Source organism: Moschus berezovskii, chromosome 2, assembly GCF_049115385.1.
Source record: "Moschus berezovskii isolate FMDL1 chromosome 2, NW_MosBer_1.0, whole genome shotgun sequence".
In the NCBI taxonomy this organism is placed as follows: domain Eukaryota; kingdom Metazoa; phylum Chordata; class Mammalia; order Artiodactyla; family Moschidae; genus Moschus; species Moschus berezovskii.
In genome coordinates this window covers 77910892-77928982 of record NC_142461.1, presented here as the reverse complement: position 1 = coordinate 77928982, position 18091 = coordinate 77910892, and the positions used below count along the sequence as shown (strand labels likewise).

General features: G+C 39.9%; 1 protein-coding gene across 1 annotated transcript in view; it reads right to left on the bottom strand.

Moving 5' to 3' along the window:
• The window catches only part of THSD7B (thrombospondin type 1 domain containing 7B), a 953717-nt gene that overhangs the window by 119174 nt on the left and 816452 nt on the right, over positions 1 to 18091 (bottom strand). The window contains exons 15-16 of the mRNA XM_088842327.1: positions 11021 to 11154; positions 4792 to 4942 (exon numbers count right to left, since the gene is read on the bottom strand). Coding sequence (XP_088698453.1) covers positions 4792 to 4942; positions 11021 to 11154 — 285 coding nt within the window. The remainder of the gene's footprint in view (positions 1 to 4791; positions 4943 to 11020; positions 11155 to 18091) is intronic.

Here is an 18091-nt window from a genome sequence, read left to right as displayed (position 1 = left end):
TTCTACACAGGGTCATCACTGGATGGTTAATACCAAAATCAGATTGGTTATATTCTTTGCAGATGTAGATAGAGAAGCTCTATACAGTCAGCAAAACAAGACCAGGAACTAACTATGGCTCAGATAATGAACTCCTTACTGCAAAATTCAGAGGAAGATAGTAACCTCTACAATTATTTTTCAGGTTGCTAATTCTTCTACAAGTTGATTAATAAAGAATATATGCTGCCACACTTTATAAAGTGTGAATTTATGTCCTCCATCATGGAATAATCATATAGCTAGCTCAAGTAACTAGCTTTGTTCTTAAAGCAACTGTTGCATCGTAAAGAAACAAGTTTTGAGTCTAGATCCACCTTAATTCTTCTAAGATAAGTGAGATGAGAATGTGAGATCAAAGTCACTGGCTCCATCAGATGACTCAGTAACTGCTCCATCACTTATGAAATGTGAAAACTTATGCAAGCTACTTAAAGAGCCTTTGTGAGAATCAATTCCTTCAGCTATACAATGGGACTGATAACAGTATGTACTTAAGTAGGATTATTGCAAAGGCTAAAGGGAAGCATTCTTACTCTTGCCTTGCACAAAATAAGTGTTCATGAAATATTAATTTTTATTATATTCAAGTTACACACAAAATATATGACTTAGTAGGACATTCCATTCCTACAAGTTACCCTTTATTGGTGCCTGTTTTAACATTGTATGAACCAATCTCCAAAGAACAAAGGGATTTCCTATGACTCAGCAGGTAACGAAATTGCCAGCAATAAAAGAGATACAGGAGATATGGGTTCAGTTCCTGGGTTAGGAATATCTCCTGGAGGAGGAACTGTCAAGCCACTTCAGTTTTCTCACCTGAAAAATCCCAATGGGCAGAGGAGTCTGGCAAGCTTAACTCCGTGGGTTGCAAAGAGTTGGACACAACTAAGTGACTAAACACAAAAGAACAGGGACAAAGTCTTTCATGAAGAGAATAACAGAAACAACAAAGATAAAATTGCAATAATTGATAAGGAATCAATAATCAAAAACTGCAAATATAGGATATTAACTGATTTCAAAAATATTTTCCAGGCAAAACATTATTTGACATAAATCACACCAATGTTTTTTAGTTCAGTTTCCCAAGGCAATAGAAACAAAACCAAAAATAAACAAATGGGACCTAATGAAACCTAAAAGCTTTTGAGTAGCAAAGGATACCATAAACAAAATGAAAAGACAACCTATGAAATGGTAGAAAATATTTGCAAATTATGTGACTGACAAGGGCTTAATTTCCAAAATATACAAGCCACTCATATAATCCAACAACAAAGAAACAACCCAATCAAAAAATGGCAGAATAGATATTTCTCAAAAGAAGACATACAGGTAGCTAATAGGCATATGAAAAGATGCTCAACGTCAATAATTATTACAGAAAGGTGAATTAAACCTCAATGAGGTACCATCTCACAGCAGTCAGAATGGTCATTACTAAAAACTCTGCCAGTAACAAGTGCTAGAGAGCATGTGCAGAAAACACAACCATCTTACACTGTGGGAATGTAAGTTGATACAGCCACTACGGAAACAAAGATGGAGGTTTCTCAAAAAAACCAAACATACAGTTGCCATATGATCTAGCAATCTTACTCCTGGGCATATATCCAGAAAAAAAAACTATAATTCAAAAAGATGCAAGCATCCCTATGTTCATAGCAGCACTATTTACAGTAGCCAAGGCATAGAAACAACATAAATGTACATAGACAGATGAGTGGATAAAGAAAATGTGGTATATATACAATGGAATATTACTCAGTCATCAAAAAGAATGAAATAATGCCACTTGCATCAACACAGATGGACCGAGAGATTATCATACCAAATGAAGTCAGAAAGACAAATCGTATGATATCACTTATATGTGGAAGCTAAAACACAAGATCTTCACGACCAAGATATTCACAATGGTGTGATCACTCACTTAGAGCCAGACATCTTGGAATATGAAGTCAAGTGGGCCTTAGGAAGCATCACTATGAACAAAGCTAGTGGAGGTGATGGGATTCCAGTTGAGCTATTTCAAATCCTGAAAGATGATGCTGTGAAAGTGCTGCACTCAATATGCCAGCAAATTTGGAAAACTCAGCAGTGGCCACAGGACTGGAAAAAGTCAGTTTTCATTCCAATCCCAAAGAAAGGCAATGCCAAAGAATGCTCACACTACTGCACAATTACACTCATCTCACACACTAATAAAGTCATGCTCAAAATTCGCCAACATCTGCTGGATCATGGAAAAAGCAAGAGACTTCCAGAAAACATATATTTCTGCTTCATTGACTATGCCAAAGCCTTTGACTGTGTGGATCACAACAAACTGTGGAAAATTCTGAAAGAGATGGGAATACCAGACCACCTGACCTGCCTCTTGAGAAACCTGTATGCAGGTCAGGAAGCAACAGTTAGAACTGGACATGGAACAACAGACTGGTTCCAAATAGGAAAAGGAGTACATCAAGGTTGTATATTGTCACCCTGCTTATTTAACTTATATGCAGAGTACATCATGCAGAATGCTGGGCTGGAAGAAGTATAAGCTGGAATCAAGATTGCCGGAAAAAATATCAATAACCTCAGATATGCAGATGACACCACCCTTATGGCAGAAAGTGAAGAGGAACTCAAAAGCCTCTTGATGAAAGTGAAAGAGGAGAGTGGAAAAGTGGGCTTGAAGCTCAACATTCAGAAAAGTAAGATCATGGCATCTGGTCCCATCACTTCATGGGAAATAGACGGAAAAACAGTGGAAACAGTGTCAAACTTTATATTTTTGGGCTCCAAAATCATTGTGGATGCTGATTTCAGCCATATAATCAAAAGACGCTTACTCCTTGGAAGGAAAGTTATGACCAACCTAGATAGCATATTAAAAAGCAGAGACATTACTTTGCCAACAAATGTCCGTCTAGTCAAGGCTATGGTTTTTGCAGTGGTCATGTATGGATGTGAGAGTTGGACTATGAAGAAAGCTGATTGCTGAAGAATTGATGCTTTTGAACTGTGGTGTTGGAGAAGACTCTTGAAAGTCCTTTGGACTGCAAGGAGGTCCAGCCAGTCCTTCCTAGAGGAGATCAGTCCTGGGTGTTCATTGGAAGGACTGATGTTGAAACTGAAACTCCAATAGTTTGGCCACCTCATGCGAAGAGTTGACTCACTGGAAAAGACTCTGATGCTAGAAGAGATTGGGGGCAGGAGGAGAAGGGGATGACAGAGGATGAGATGGCTGGATGGCATCACCGACTTGATGCACATGAGTTTAGTGAACTCCGGGGGTTGGTGATGGACAGGGAGGCCTGGCATGCTGTGATACATGGGGTAGCAAACTGTCGGATACGACTGAGAGACCGAATTGAACTGAACTGAATCAACATATCTATGAAAGATAACAGACTCAGATATAGAGAACAGACTTGTGGTTGTCAAGGCAGGGAGGGGCGGGAAAGAACGCGAGTTTGAGATTATGAATGGCAAACTATTATATATGTATAGGATGCATAAAAAACAAGATCCTACTGTATAGTACAGGAAGCTATATTCAATATCCTGTGGTAAACCATAATGGAAAAGAATATGGAAAAGATACATATATGCATAACTTAGTCACTCTGCTGTACAGAAGGAATTAATGCAGCATTCTAAATCAACTATACTTCAATAAAATTAAAAATGTATTTTCCATTTTCATACAAAGATTTTCTACAATCTTTTCACAAATCAGTATCACCACTGAAATCAAAGTGTCCTAATTCTTTCCCTCTCAACATTTGGAGCCATATAATATGCTCCTTATCCTCATTTCTCTTTTAGATTTTTAAGCAGAAACATAAGTCTAAAATATCCAACTTTATCTTTTGAGAATATTAAATTGAACTTAAAGAATATTTATTTTGCTACACTCCTGTTATACTTTTTTTTTTTTTGAAAAATAGGGAAAAGGTAAATGCTTTAGACTTTCAAAAAAGGACTTTTTGTCAGGTTTGGAAGAAGAACATGGCAAAAGAACACTTTATCTTTGGGAAAACAGCACGAGGCAAAACAGATCATCACTCATCATTGCTGCTGCTGCTGCTAAGTCGCTTCAGTTGTGTCCGACTCTGTGTGACCCCACAGACTGCAACCCACCAGGCTCCCCCAGGCAAGAACACTTTAGTGGGCTCACTCGTCACTCAATTCAGTACAGTTCAGTTCAGTTGCTCAGTCGTGTCCGACTCTTTGTGACGCCGTGAATCACAGCACGCCAGGCCTCCCTGTCCATCACCAACTCCTGGAGTTTACCCAAGCTCATGTCCATCGAATCGGTGATGCCATCCAGCATCTCATTCTCTGTCGTCCCCTTCTCCTCCTGCCCCATAACAGAAGCTAAACAACACAGTGAGGTACTAAGACATACCGATTGTGCCGGGGAAAAGTGGAGCAGGGCCAGCAGATTATAATGAGGATGATTTTGGTACCAAGGAAGCCCCTTTAACAGTGGGCATACATTTGAATCCTAGTGTGACCATTTTAGGTTCCTTTTCCTTGTTCATACTCCCAGGATAAAGGCCTTAAAAGAAGCACTGGCATTTTAAATTGCTCTATGTCACTTGCTGAATTGTTTCTTATTTTCTTTCTTAGGCAAAATTATTTTCCCATGTTACAAGAAGGATGCTTGGGAGAGCTGCACTGTGAAAGCACAGAGAACAAAAGTGATGCAGTCCTGGAGGATTAGAACAGTGACAAGGGAAGAGAAATTACCTGTGGGCATTTGCTCCAAGGTCCCCACTCAGACATGACACATTCGTTGGGACACAGAAGAGAGCAGGACTGGGTTTCTGGGGGAATCTCATCCTGGTTGCACAGGCTGTTATCCACAGCTCCCCCTTCACGGTCAGCAGCATTCATGCATCTATAATGCAAAATCATAAGGTAGCTTGAACACTTAAAACAGTGAGAAGTGAATTTAAAATAGTTATGATATATCCTAATTATTTACCCCTCATAGATAATTAAATGCAAAATAAGACTGATAGAGAGACCAGGGCAACAAACAAACAAAATATCCTTTCAGTCAGTCAGGCTTTGGGTGAGTGAGTGAAAGTCACTCAGTCATGTCCAACTCTTTGCGATCCCATGGACTACACAGTCCATGGAATTCTCCAGGCCAGAATACTGGAGTGGGTAGCTTTTCCCTTCTCCAGCAGATCCTCCCAACCCAGGGATAGAACCCAGGTCTCCTGCATTGCAGGTGGATTCTTTACCAGCTGATCCACAAGGGAAGCCCAACCAGGCTTTATTGAGTGGTAACTCAGAGCAGAGCCATTTATTCAGCAGAGCAGGAAAAGACGAGAGACAATACTCATCTTTGAAGAACTCTCCATCTAAGGAGAACTATCTACAATATATTTACTTAGGTCTTTTCATTGTAACAAATCTTGAATGCTCTCCTCTGAATAAATCCATCACTTTGTAATAATTAGACCTTACGTCGTTCCTATGACTCTCTCAGACTTTTCCTGGACTTCTAGCTCAGAGCATCTAAGGTTCCCTAGATTTTGTTCAATATATTTAAGGTCATGGCAAAGTACTGAGAAAACATTTGAACACATTTTTCATTTAGGTATTTTCTGCCTTTCAGTAAGGAATTTTCATATTATAAACCAATGGGCAACATGCAAGCATTTTCATTCAGCAGTTGAGCATGTGCTACTGATGCATGCTATTGTTGCTCTGCGATAGATGCTGATGAGGATGGGATAAATAACCATGCTGCTGATTTAATCAAATTAAAACCAAAGTGTTATACTGCTATATACCTGCCAGAATGGCTTATATCAAAAACATGGAAAATAGCGAGGGTTGGCAAGAATATGGAGCAACTGTAACTCTTCTCACTCTGCTGGTTGGAGCATAATCTCTTTGGCAATCTAATTGGTAGTATGTCTCTTAAAACTAAACATATAAACACCATGAAACCCAACAGTTCCACTTCTATTGATATGCAGAAGAGAAATGTGGATTCCCCCCCACCCACCAAAAAAAAAAACAAAAAAAACCTGCCTGGAAATGTTTATGGCACCAGTATTTATAATTAGCCAAAGTAGAATTAATAGTAGTATATCTACAATAGGTATTCAGCCACAGTAAAATAGACAAGTATATTGTGATAAACTTATTGAATTAAATGCTATTAAGTAATAAGAATTCATTAACTATTGTTCCAAGAAAGAGCATGAATGGAGCTCACAATCACAATGTTGAACAAAAGAAGCTCGACACAAAAAGAGTACAGACTGTACAGTTCCCTTTACAGACACTTAATAGGCAATACTCATCTATGGTGTCAGAAGACAGAATAGCAGTTACCCCTGGGGGAATGGTTATTGACCCATTGGGGCTTATGTAGTCCTGGTAAAACTGTGTCTTGGCCTCTGGGTTGGTTACACAGATGAGTTCATATTGTGAAAATTCATGGAGTTGTACCCTATGCTGTGGGCATTTCTCTCCATTTATATTATATCCCAACTCAAAGTTAATATTTAAATTATTTTCTCAAAAATATTTAATAAAGACTTGCTGTATATAAGCCTCTTTTGTTTGGTGTTGGAATACAAAGTGATTTGTTAATAATGATTCATTCATTAAATATTTTGAGGGGCTTACTTTGTACCATGCCCTTAGTTGGGTGCTAGAGTACAGAACTGAAAAAAAAAAAAAAACAAGATTCCTTCTTCCAATGATAAGGATCAAAGTAAAGGTGAAAATGACAATGCTGATAAGATAAATGGTGTCATTTGTTGATCTGCTACTTTCAGATACAAAGCCACAGCCAAGGAATAAGCAACTTAAGAAGGCTGTGCTGGAGAGCTTTAGCTGGAAAAGATTTTAGCTTTTCCAAATCATGCTACGCTGGAATGAATTATCCTATGCATTAGGAGTTTCTTTTATATAATTTTTTTATTAAGGAAAACTGCACCGAAGTCTATGACCTGGTACAAAATAAACTTTATGAGGTGCTAAGTAATAAAAAAAGAAATAGATACTGTATAAAGCAGGTTAACAGAAAACGGTGAACAGAGAGGAGATGTAAGTCATGTCTACTAATGTAGGGAGGCAAGGTACAGAGTCATCTATAGACTTTAATTTCTCCTGTGATAATAGTCAATACTGGAAGGAGGAACCACTAAATGGCTTTAATGCCTTTCCCTGGGCAAACTTAAAAGCTGAAAATTGCTTTCCTTCTTGCCTGCACACTCTTCAGCTGATATTCCTTTATGATTTCGCTGAAAAAAGAAGAGGTAATACTTCTGGTCAATGGTGTCCAGTTGGACATATGCATTAGTCTTTGTTGGCTCCCAATATGCCACAAAAACAATAGCAAAGGAATTTATTACAAAAAGAGAAAGGAAAAAAAAAAAAAAAACCCAGGGGAGAAGGAAAGGCATTATATTGCAAGGACAAAAACCACAGGAAAGGACAAAGGCAACGAGGGGAAATAAATGGGCTGGTGGTGTCTTAGCAGACAAAGAAAACTGATCACTAAGGCTTCAAAAGAAAACAAAGAAAGTAATTCCATTTACACATCAGAATACATGAAAAATTCAGGAATCGGTGGCACCAAGTACCTTTGGAGATGTGAAAGAAGGTGAGGCAGAAAAACTGGAGGATTTATTGTAAGTATGTTTATGTTTAAGAAGTGCCTAAGCTCTGAGATGCCCTTTCCCAATACGTGGAGCTAGGTGATGACCCCAGCCCTGCCCCTGCTGGTAACTGAAGGTTTAGTATCTGTATAGGGTCACAAAACAGGTCTTTAAGTTAGAGAACACATGGCCCAACTAAGGATGGGAACATCATACTGATAACAAGGTTTAAGGAAAGTTAACATAGTGAACAAAATGATCACTACCTTCATGACTTAAACAATGCACATTTATTATTTTATAATTTTGTAGTATAGAAATCCAACATGGAACTCACTAGACTAACATCAGCACTCTGGCAAAGCTACATTCCTTCCTGGAGGCTCTAGGGCAGAATCGTTTCCTAACCTCTTTCATAGTCCAGAAGCCACTCACGTTCCTTGGGGCCATGGCCCCTGTCTCTCTCCTCAAAGCCTTGTATCTCTCTGTGTCTTGCTTTTTGTGTTTCCCATCCCCTCATCCATTTTTAAGGACACTTGTGAATAAATTACTTCCATCCAGAGGATCCAGGACAATCTTCCCTAATCACATCTGCAAAGACCCTTTTCCTATTTAACTTAACATATTCACAAATTTCAAGGGTTAGAATGTGAATATTTTTGGGAGCTATCATTCTGTTTACCACATTAGTCTTCTTTCATTGGGTTCCCAAAATACAGGTTTCTAGGATTATGTATTTAACATGTGATTTAAGAAGACAGTCTTCCAGTGATTCTGACAAGCACAAAAGTAAAGACTTACATAGACTGAAACTGAAGGTGTTCTCAAATGAAAATGCCCCTGCAATTACATATCCTGCATCAATGTCCTTGCCATATCTCCCCCTTTGGTCATCACTTTCATTTCTACTCAAAGTCATTACAAAACTTCTTTAAAGCATGGGTATATTCACTATCCCCACATCCTCCTCCTCCCTTATTACCTCTGGACTTACTTTAATCACACTTTTATCATCATTCCAGACAAAACTGATATCATCAGTAGATTCCCCTTTGCCAAACTAAATAGTCAATTCTTATTTTAGTAAACTTCTCAGAACCATTAAAACCATTGATTACATTTTCTTTTTTGAAAATCCCTCCTCTTGCCATTTTTGGGTTGAGGGTTAGGGTTCCAAATACAGCCACATTCTCAGGTATTACAGGTTAGATTTTTTTTGGGGGGGAGATACAGTTCAACCCACAACACATGATATTTGGTAGCTGTCCTATTTTTATTATACCAGGCTTCATCCATTTGAGCTGAGAGGTATGGCTTAAAGGCCCTCTTGTTCAAGTGTGTTTTTCCTCAATCAACCTGCCACAATTCTGCCGGTAGCAATTTATTCTCTTAAAGCTTTCCTCTCTCTCCTGGGACTTTGCTTTAATACTGCTAAAGGCCAGGCTGGGATGAGAGTGAGAGATGCCACAGCTCATTTACACGTATTACCTGATAAGCTAGGCTAGTCAGTCATTTCTCAAAGCCGTGAGAAAATAGGACACAAGAGACAGATTTTAAAGAAAAAGAGGTAGAAGCCCAAGTTTGTGACAGCCTGAGCAACTAGTGCCCAGGGGAAAAGGCAGTGAACAATGGGAAAGAAAGACAATATGTTTCTGAGCCCTTTGCCTGGGATGGTGATGAGGAGCACCTCTGCAATTTTGCCAGTGACTATTTCTTTCACCGTGTCTACCAGTGACTTTATGACAATGGGACCAAGTCTCAGAAATGGTGGATATATACTAAATCACTGAATAAACTAAGTTCACTGGTGTCAAATAACACCAGCACATGGAAGTTGGGTGTGCCCTGGCAACTGACTTCAATCTCGAAGATAACCCATTAGGGAGTTACCCTATTCGGGCATAGTGTGTCAATTTGAAGCGAAACTTCCTGAATAAAGCAAAATGACATACTACACTCAGGCAACTGAAAAGATGACTACACTATTCTTGATTTCTTCTTGAGCTTACATACTAAATCATTGTTTACAATTAATATTTTGGCTTATGATTCTTCTCGAACATTCATTGCTATTTTCCTCAGTTGATAATAAAATTATCCTTCTTTCTTCCCAAATCATTTCTAAATAGACCTTTTCTTTTGGCTGCACAAACCAGCTTGTGGGATCTTAGTCCCCTGATCAAGGATTAAGACTGTGCCCTTGGCAGTGAAAGTGCTGAGTCCTAACCACTGGACCACTAGTTCAATCAGTTCAGTCTCATGTCTGACCCTTTGCGACCTCATGGACTGCAGCATGCCAGGTTTCCCTGTTCATCACCAACTCCTGGAGCTTGCTGAAACTCACGTCCATCAAGTCGCTGATGCCATCCAACCATCTCATCCTCTGTCAACCCCTTCTCCTCCTGCCTTCAATCTTTCCCAGCATCAGGGACTTTTCCAATGAGTTGGCACTTCACATCAGGTGGCCAAGTTTTGGAGTTTCAGCTTCAGCATCAGTCCTTCCAATGAATATTCAGGACTGAGTTCCTTTAGGATTGACTGGTTTGATCTCCTTGCTGTCCAAGGGATTCTCAAGAGTCTTCTCCAACACCATATTTCAAAAGTATCAATTCTTCTGTGGTCAGCTTTCTTTATAGTCCACCTCTCACATCCATACATGACAACTGGAAAAACCATAGCTTTGACTAGATGAACCTTTGTTGGCAAAGTAATGTCTCTGCTTTTTAATGTGCTGTCTAGGTTGGTCATAGGTTATTCTCATATTGCATTCTGAAGTCTAATTGTGGGGGTTTAAATTGACTTTTTCAATGTATTGACATCCAAAATTAAGATAATGTCCATCATCTATACTAACCATAGAGCAAAAGAGTGACCTGGAATCATAGTCCAAATCATCTAATTTGTCAGCAGTGATGGCCATACATCATTGGAGGGATGTAATGATCTTCCATGTAGTCGGCTTTTCCACTGAAGTCATTTGCAAGAAATGTTCAGGATTGTGGCTGCCATGCAGATAAAATCCGACAATATATATGGCAGCTCAAGTGTCCTATGTGTTCAGGAATACTTAAAGATGAGCAGGGACTTTTTGATGGTCCAGTGGCTAGGACTCCATGCTCCCAATGCAGGGGGCCTGGGTTCAATTCTTGGTCAGGGAAATAGGTCCTTCATGCTAAAGCAAGGACTTGGTGCAGCTAAATAAATACATACATTTTTTTTTTAAATGGGCAAAAGCCAGAAGATATGGTTTGAGAGTCAAAGTGTACTTGGATCAGCAACACTGTTGTTTTCATAAAAATATGTAAGGTCCACCGTCACATTTCGCAAATGTCTCCATGGCCACACACCTGATTTTCCTAGATTGCGTTCCTCCTCCACAGCGCAGGGACCTCAGCTCATTGTGGATTTTGCATGGAGACCAGTGCTCTACAACCCAGGAATACTGATTGCACTCACTGTAACATGGGACTGCCTCATGCACCTGTCAAGAACAGGAAAGGAGAAGAAAATTATGTGGAAGTATCCAAGTCATGGAAAAACAGCCTATCTTTTAGTAAAGTCTGCTGAACATAATCCAGGAGCTATAGTCTGGCCCCAAGAGCCAAACTGCATTCCCCCAAAGCAAGATATATTTGGCTTCTCTGAAATTACTAATGTACCTAAAAAAACATATGGGGATCATCAACTAGAATATGATAGTGTGCCTTTGCAGAAGAGAAAAAAGGACAGTCATTATCTCCTATCAAGAATAGAAATTCCATTACCTTTTCATTCTCCCAAAGCTCTCACACAGCATCTATTAGATGTCCAGCTCTCAATTACATGATATACTATACTCTCAGATGTACTTTACGAGGTCAATTGAAATAAATATGTATAAGGAAAATTTACTCTTGAAGATAAGAGATTCTTAGAATGCATAAGAAAAATGGTATTATTTGTATTAGAAATTTCTTTTTCTATACCCAAACGATCAATGTTAACAGGCAATCATTCAGCCTTCTGGGCATTGTGACTTTACATGAATTTAGCTATTTATAGGATGTTTTAAGAGCATAGCTAAAACACACAGACACACACATACACAAGACAAACATACACACATGATAAATGCTGTGCATGATGACACTGTGAATACATACAGATTATATAGTAAAAACAATGAATGCAGTAAATGAATTGTTAGGTTATTTCCTAAGCATTTATTTGTGATGAGTTTTACCTGAAATATTATAACATTGTGTAGGTAATTGCATTTGCCTTTTTAAGAATGAATTTTAAATGCATTACTCCTCAACAGAGAACACAGCATTCCCCCTGGGTAAGAAAATCAGATTCTGTCCTATGATACTAATATGTTGGGGATTTCCCAGTGCTCAGCAGTAAAGAATCTACCTGCAATGTAGGAGATGCAGGTTCAATCCCTGGGTCAGGAAGATCCCCTTGAGGAGGAAATGACAACTCACTCCAGAATTCTTGCCTGGGAAATCCCGTAGACAGAGGAGCCTGGTAGGCTACAGCCCATGGCATCGCAAAAGAGTCATTCACAACTTAGCAATGTGGTATGTTACTCTCAATCACAACGGGGGCTCCAAGTGTAGCACGATGATGAGTAGTGATTCTAACTATTACCAAAATAGTTATTTAATGCTTTCCCTCTTAAAAAAGAACTTGAGCCCCATGTCTTTCCTCTCCTGGCCTTTCCAGTTCCATAAAATTGTAAATGATGACTAGGCAGTGCTATCCAAACAGAACCATTACTTGCAAGCTTCCTCTAAATGTAAGGGAAAGCACTATGTAATGGGATAATCAGAAACCGAGATTGGAGCACTGTCAGCATGTGAGATGGAAATCAGACGGGAAAAGGTTATTTGCGAGACTACATCTTAGGAATCACAAATAATGTCAGAAACGGTTTTTAACTGTGGGGTTCGATTTGGCTCTCTCACGTCGAGCATATGATGATAAGGAAAACTGCAAAGTGAAAAATATGTGAGGGCGAAATGAAAGGAGATGGGAAAATAGGAGTGGAAATGAGTGAGAGGAAAGGAAGGAATTAAGTAATAGAAGAATCACATTCCATGCTGTGAATGCTGATAAGAACAGAATGAAAGGGTTAGAAGTAGTGCCTGCATTAGAATAAGGAAGTGACAACTTGTAAGGGAGAAAAGTCCGCCTCCCCCCAAACTCATAGGGTAGTAGAGGTGAGAGAAAAATCTGTAAAAATGAAAAGACATGACCCAAATCCAAGATACCCTAGGAAACTAAGCTGATGATGGCTGAGGGTTTAGCAGACCCAACTTCACCATGGAAATTAAGCTTTCACTGAATTTACAAGTTTGTTCTATAACCTCTTCAATATGTATCAGATAATTTAAAGAAAGCTTTTTTGGCTTTCCTATGAGATAGAAGGGGGCTTCCCAGGTGGCGCAGCAGTAAAGAGTCTGCCTGCCAATGCAGGAGCCACAGGAGATACGAGTTTGATCTCTGGGCTGCGAGGATCTCTTGGAGTAGGAAATGGCAACCTACTCCAATATTCTTGCTGGGATAGTCCCATGAATGGAGGAGCTTGGCAGACTATAGTGCATGGGGTCACAAAGAGTCAGACACGACAGAGCACCTGAGTACACATGCATGAGACAGAAGAAAGCCTGCTAGAGCACTTTGCACAAATGGGGGAGGTGAAGAACTTAATTAAAAAAGTAATTTCCCCACAGCTCATGCACGGATCTGAGAACAAATGGGTGGGATATTCTCTGTGAGAGGGACCCATTTTTCTAAAGCTCTCAGTAGCAAGGGCAGTTTACACTTTCACCCTCCCTCCCATATTAAGCCCCAAGGTCAGATGGAAAATGAAAACCTGTTTAGTTGCATGTATCTTTGATATACACATTTGAACTCCTGGTCTTGTACTAGTTTACTGGTTTTATTCTTCATGCTCCAGTAATCGACATGTAGTGAAGTCACTAACTTGGCTGACAGGCTATGGGAAGAGAGGCAGCAGGTCTGTGTAGGTAGATGTGGACCCACCTTCTCAAATAATGGTGTGAAAAATAGGATTTCCTGAAGAAGATTCTCCATCACATGGATTTGCCTGATATTTTTCCCCTGTATGCATCTGCCATTTTAATATTTCTTTCACAGTCATTTCTGGCTGATACACCTCTACCATCCTTCAAAGTTCAAGTAAATCCCACCACTTCCACAAGGCCTTTCCCATGACTCCAGCTGGCATGTCTTTGGTACTCAGCTGTTTGTTCAATCACGTCCGACTCTTTGAGACCCCATGGCACCATGCCAGGCTCCTCTCTCTATGGAATTTTCTAGGCAAGAATACTGGTGTGGATTGTGGTTTCCTACTCCAGGGGTCCTCCTGACCCAGGGAATGAACCCACATCTCCTGAGTCTTCTGCACTGGCAGGTGGATAATTTTACCACTGAGTCACCTGGGAAGCCCTTGGTATTCAGTGAGAGTTTCAGTTTTTAGGGCCACACTGTGCAGAGCTGGGGGATCAAACTCATTCAGTGAAGTCATCACCTCTTATGTTGTTCAGTCACACAGTTGTGTATGACTCTGCAACCCCATGGACTGCGGCATGCCAGGCCTCCCTGTCCCTAACCATCTCCTGAAGTTTGCCCAAGTTCATGGCCATTGCATCAGTGATGCCATCCAACCATCTCATCCTCTGATGCCTCTTCTCCTGCCTTCAATCTTTCCCAGCATCAGGGACGTTTCCAGTGAGTCAGCTGTTCACATCAGATGACCAAAATACTGACTCATCTCTCTGTTTCTCCTATTTTATCACTTATTGGAGCTCTTTTTTTCTCACTAGTCTTAATGTCTACTTTGTACTGTAAATCATACTGAAAGATCATGCCAAGAGAAACATGATTTGAAACTCCACTCATAAATATGCTTCTGGTTTTAACCAGTCAGACCTGGACTATCAGTGTGTGTTTACATGAGTACCTGAACAAAACCTGTAAATCTTAGGAAGGCAGGGACTGTGTTTCTATGATGTTTATATTGTAGAGGAGGGGGTGATGTCCAATCAGTATTTGTTGAATTGAAACTAATTTTTGAAGGGGCACTGATTGCTAAATGACCCTCACTTAATTTCCTAGAGAAAACAAGTTCATGAATGGAACACGTAAGTATTTTACAAAGCTCAAAGGATATTAAGAGGAAACAAAAATGAAATCCTTTTCTTTCCATTATAGGGCTTTGGTGAAGGATAGCCATCATTGTGTTATCAAAAGGTGCTGCCTGATGATTTAGCTACAGGAAAGAAAGGCTGTCTTTAAAGAATTGTGAGAGTTGTTTCTTTAGAGACCTTGCTCATCAGGCACGGATTCTTACTTAGAGGATCAACACCCACAAGGGGCAAAAAGGCAGCAGGCATTCAAGAATAAAAATGTACTCTCCAGATGCCCAATTTCTTCTCATGTCAGTCCTTTATGTTCTGGCTATTTCATATTGCTATTTAGTTGGTCCTTATTATAGCTTCATAATGGAAATGTGTTAAAGCATGGACTTTATCAGGGAATCATATGGAAATGATCCAAAGGAGAGAAATGAGCCATGGGAAAGTTAAATGAAAACCATTTCTAAATGGTGCAAATTAGGAAGAAAATAAAAGGGCTTAATAGGGCCACCAATGCTAAGAAATGCCACTGAAAAATCTAAAATCTCTGAGAGAAGTAACATTTCATTCTCCTGCTAATGAGTCCTATGTGTTATTTCTTTATTGGGAATGCTGTTTTTATAATTTCACATTTCCAGAATCACATCTTAAACTCATTCATTAAGTCATCATTTTAATATTTATTAAGTAAACCTCTACTTACTGTAACTGATCAACTAGTACAGTTTTCTGATACAACTCTCCAACTATAGACTTACTGGTAAAAACTTGGAGGCAGTGTCTCATTTGGGTTCAGCGGGTATCATTATTATATGTCAGAGTCTTAGGGTTCAAGGGCTCAAACAAAGCAAATAATCCAACACCAACCACACACACACACACACACAATAAAGAAAGGAAAATTCACAGCCTCCAGTTTTCTGTAGCAATAACGTTCTGCTCCGGTAAAGCTGCCAGGCAAGACCGCAGTAGAGATCTTCATGCTTGAGACTCCATGCTGGGTACTGTGGCTACGTAGGAGAACCTGAAAACCAGTTCACAGGCCCAACTGAGACTAGAAATTCCTGCCAGTTAGAAACAAGGTCTGTTAAGATCAGTAAAGCACTCTGGGTTTCCTTCTCCTCAAAAATGTGAGTTCTAGTTGTTTTTGTTTAGTAGCTAAGTCGTGTCTCACCCTTTTGCGACCCCATGGACTATAGCCTGCCAGGATCCTCTGTCCATGGGATTTCCTGGAAAGGCTGCTGGAGTGGGTTGCCATTCCGTTCTCCAGGGGATCTTTCCAACCCAGGAATGGAACCTGTTTCTCCTGCACTGGCAGGCAGATTCTTCACTGCTGAGCCATCAGGGAAGCCCCTCTGTCTCTTTTCTTATTCCGTCGGCTAAGGAGTTACGTTCTCTCTCCTTAACATTTTTTTATCTGACTAGCTAGAAAGTATCAATTGGAGAAGGCAAGGGCAAGCCACTCCAGTACTCTTGCCTAGAAAATCCCATGGATGGAGGAGCCTGGTAGGCTGCAGTCCGTGGGGTCGCTATGGGTCGGACACGACTGAGCGACTTCACTTTCACTTTTCACTTTCACACATTGGAGAAGGAAATGGCAACCCACTCCAGTGTTCTTGCCTGGAGAATCCCAGGGACGGGGGCTTCCGTCTATGGGGTCACACAGAGTTGGACACGACTGAAGTGACTTAGCAGCAGAAAGCATCAATAATTGTTTGGTCCCATGGTGTAGTATGTCTATGCAATGCTAAAAAAATCAGGCCTGATGCAACTGCAGCCACAATGTGCCTATCATTCACCAGTCCCTGGTCATCAATGGTAACACAGTAATGCTCTATGGATCTTTACGTGCAAGATATTCTATGTCTTAGGTCTTGATCATCAAAATCATGAGTTAGAGAATCACAACCTTGAGTTAGACAAGGTTGCTGTGATTTTTGCCTGATTTACAGGCAAAAATAACTGAAATTAGAAGAAGCTAAGTCCTTCATTTATGGCTTATAAAACACAAGGCTGGTGCTCAAACTGAGATTTGAGAATCCCACTCTGGTGATGTCCAGAGTTCATGGGCTCTGCCTGTTCAGATTGAATGAGAATACCAGTGATGAAGATACTGCTAACATTTATAAATTTATTAATTAAAACAATTATAAATTTATAAACCCAAAGCTGAATATTAAAAGATGCTTATATAGTAAATCCTGTTAACTTTAAACAGAAAAAAAAAATTGCCTAAGCAATTCATTTCTAGTCTTTGGGTATGGAATCTCTTTTCAAAACCCTCAAAAATGGCTCAGAAAACTAACGCAAATTTAAAGCAAGACCAGGCCTCTGTCTTTTGAATGGCTTCAACTCTGTGTGTGAAGATGATGAGTTAAAAAAATATATCCACAAATGTTTTAAAATTGGTATTTTGGGGAAAATAATTATGTCTGTGATTTTGTGCTATGAGATGCTCTGCTGCCGCTGCTGCTGCTAAGTCGCTTCAGTCGTGTCCGACTCTGTGCAACCCCATAGACGGCAGCCCACCATGCTCCCCTGTCCCTGAGATTCTCCAGGCAAGAACACTGGAGTGGGTTGCCATTTCCTTCTCCAATGCATGAAAGAGAAAAGTGAAAGTGAAGTCGCTCAGTCGTGTCCAACTCAGCGACCCCATGGACTGCAGCCTACCAGGCTCCTCCATCCATGGGATTTTCCAGACAAGAGTACTGGAGTGGGGTGCCATTGCCTTCTCCAAAGAGATGCTCTAAAGAGGAGCAATTGGAGTCAGAATGTTCTGAAGTCTGGTGATATGTACAGGGCTTGGGTAACTGTCAGTGTCAGCCCAGATGTTCAAGTCTATGGCCCTAGCTAAGCCCCTCTTGCCAGATGTTTTCTCACACTCTCTTCTCAGCTACCTAGCAACCAAAAAGACTTCCTCAGAATTCTCTGAGCTTACCCACATTCCTGGTTTATAAGATGCACCATTGGTTTTAAATGTGCATTATATGTGTTCTTTTCAATCTTGATATTAAAAATCTAAAAATGACAATAATAATGCTGGATGAGTTTTATCTGTAAGATTTATGGACAAATAAACTGTTGAACATTAAAGGCTATGAGAAGTTTATTAAAATAACGACCATGGTAGCTTCATTCTCCATCTCCTAAGAATCGTGGTTCCCAAGTTTAATGTGCATACCTGGAGAATTGTCACATTGTTTAAAGGGGCCTGTGAATGCATTCTCATTCCAAATCTCTGTAGTCTCAATGAATAATATAATCTCATAAAAG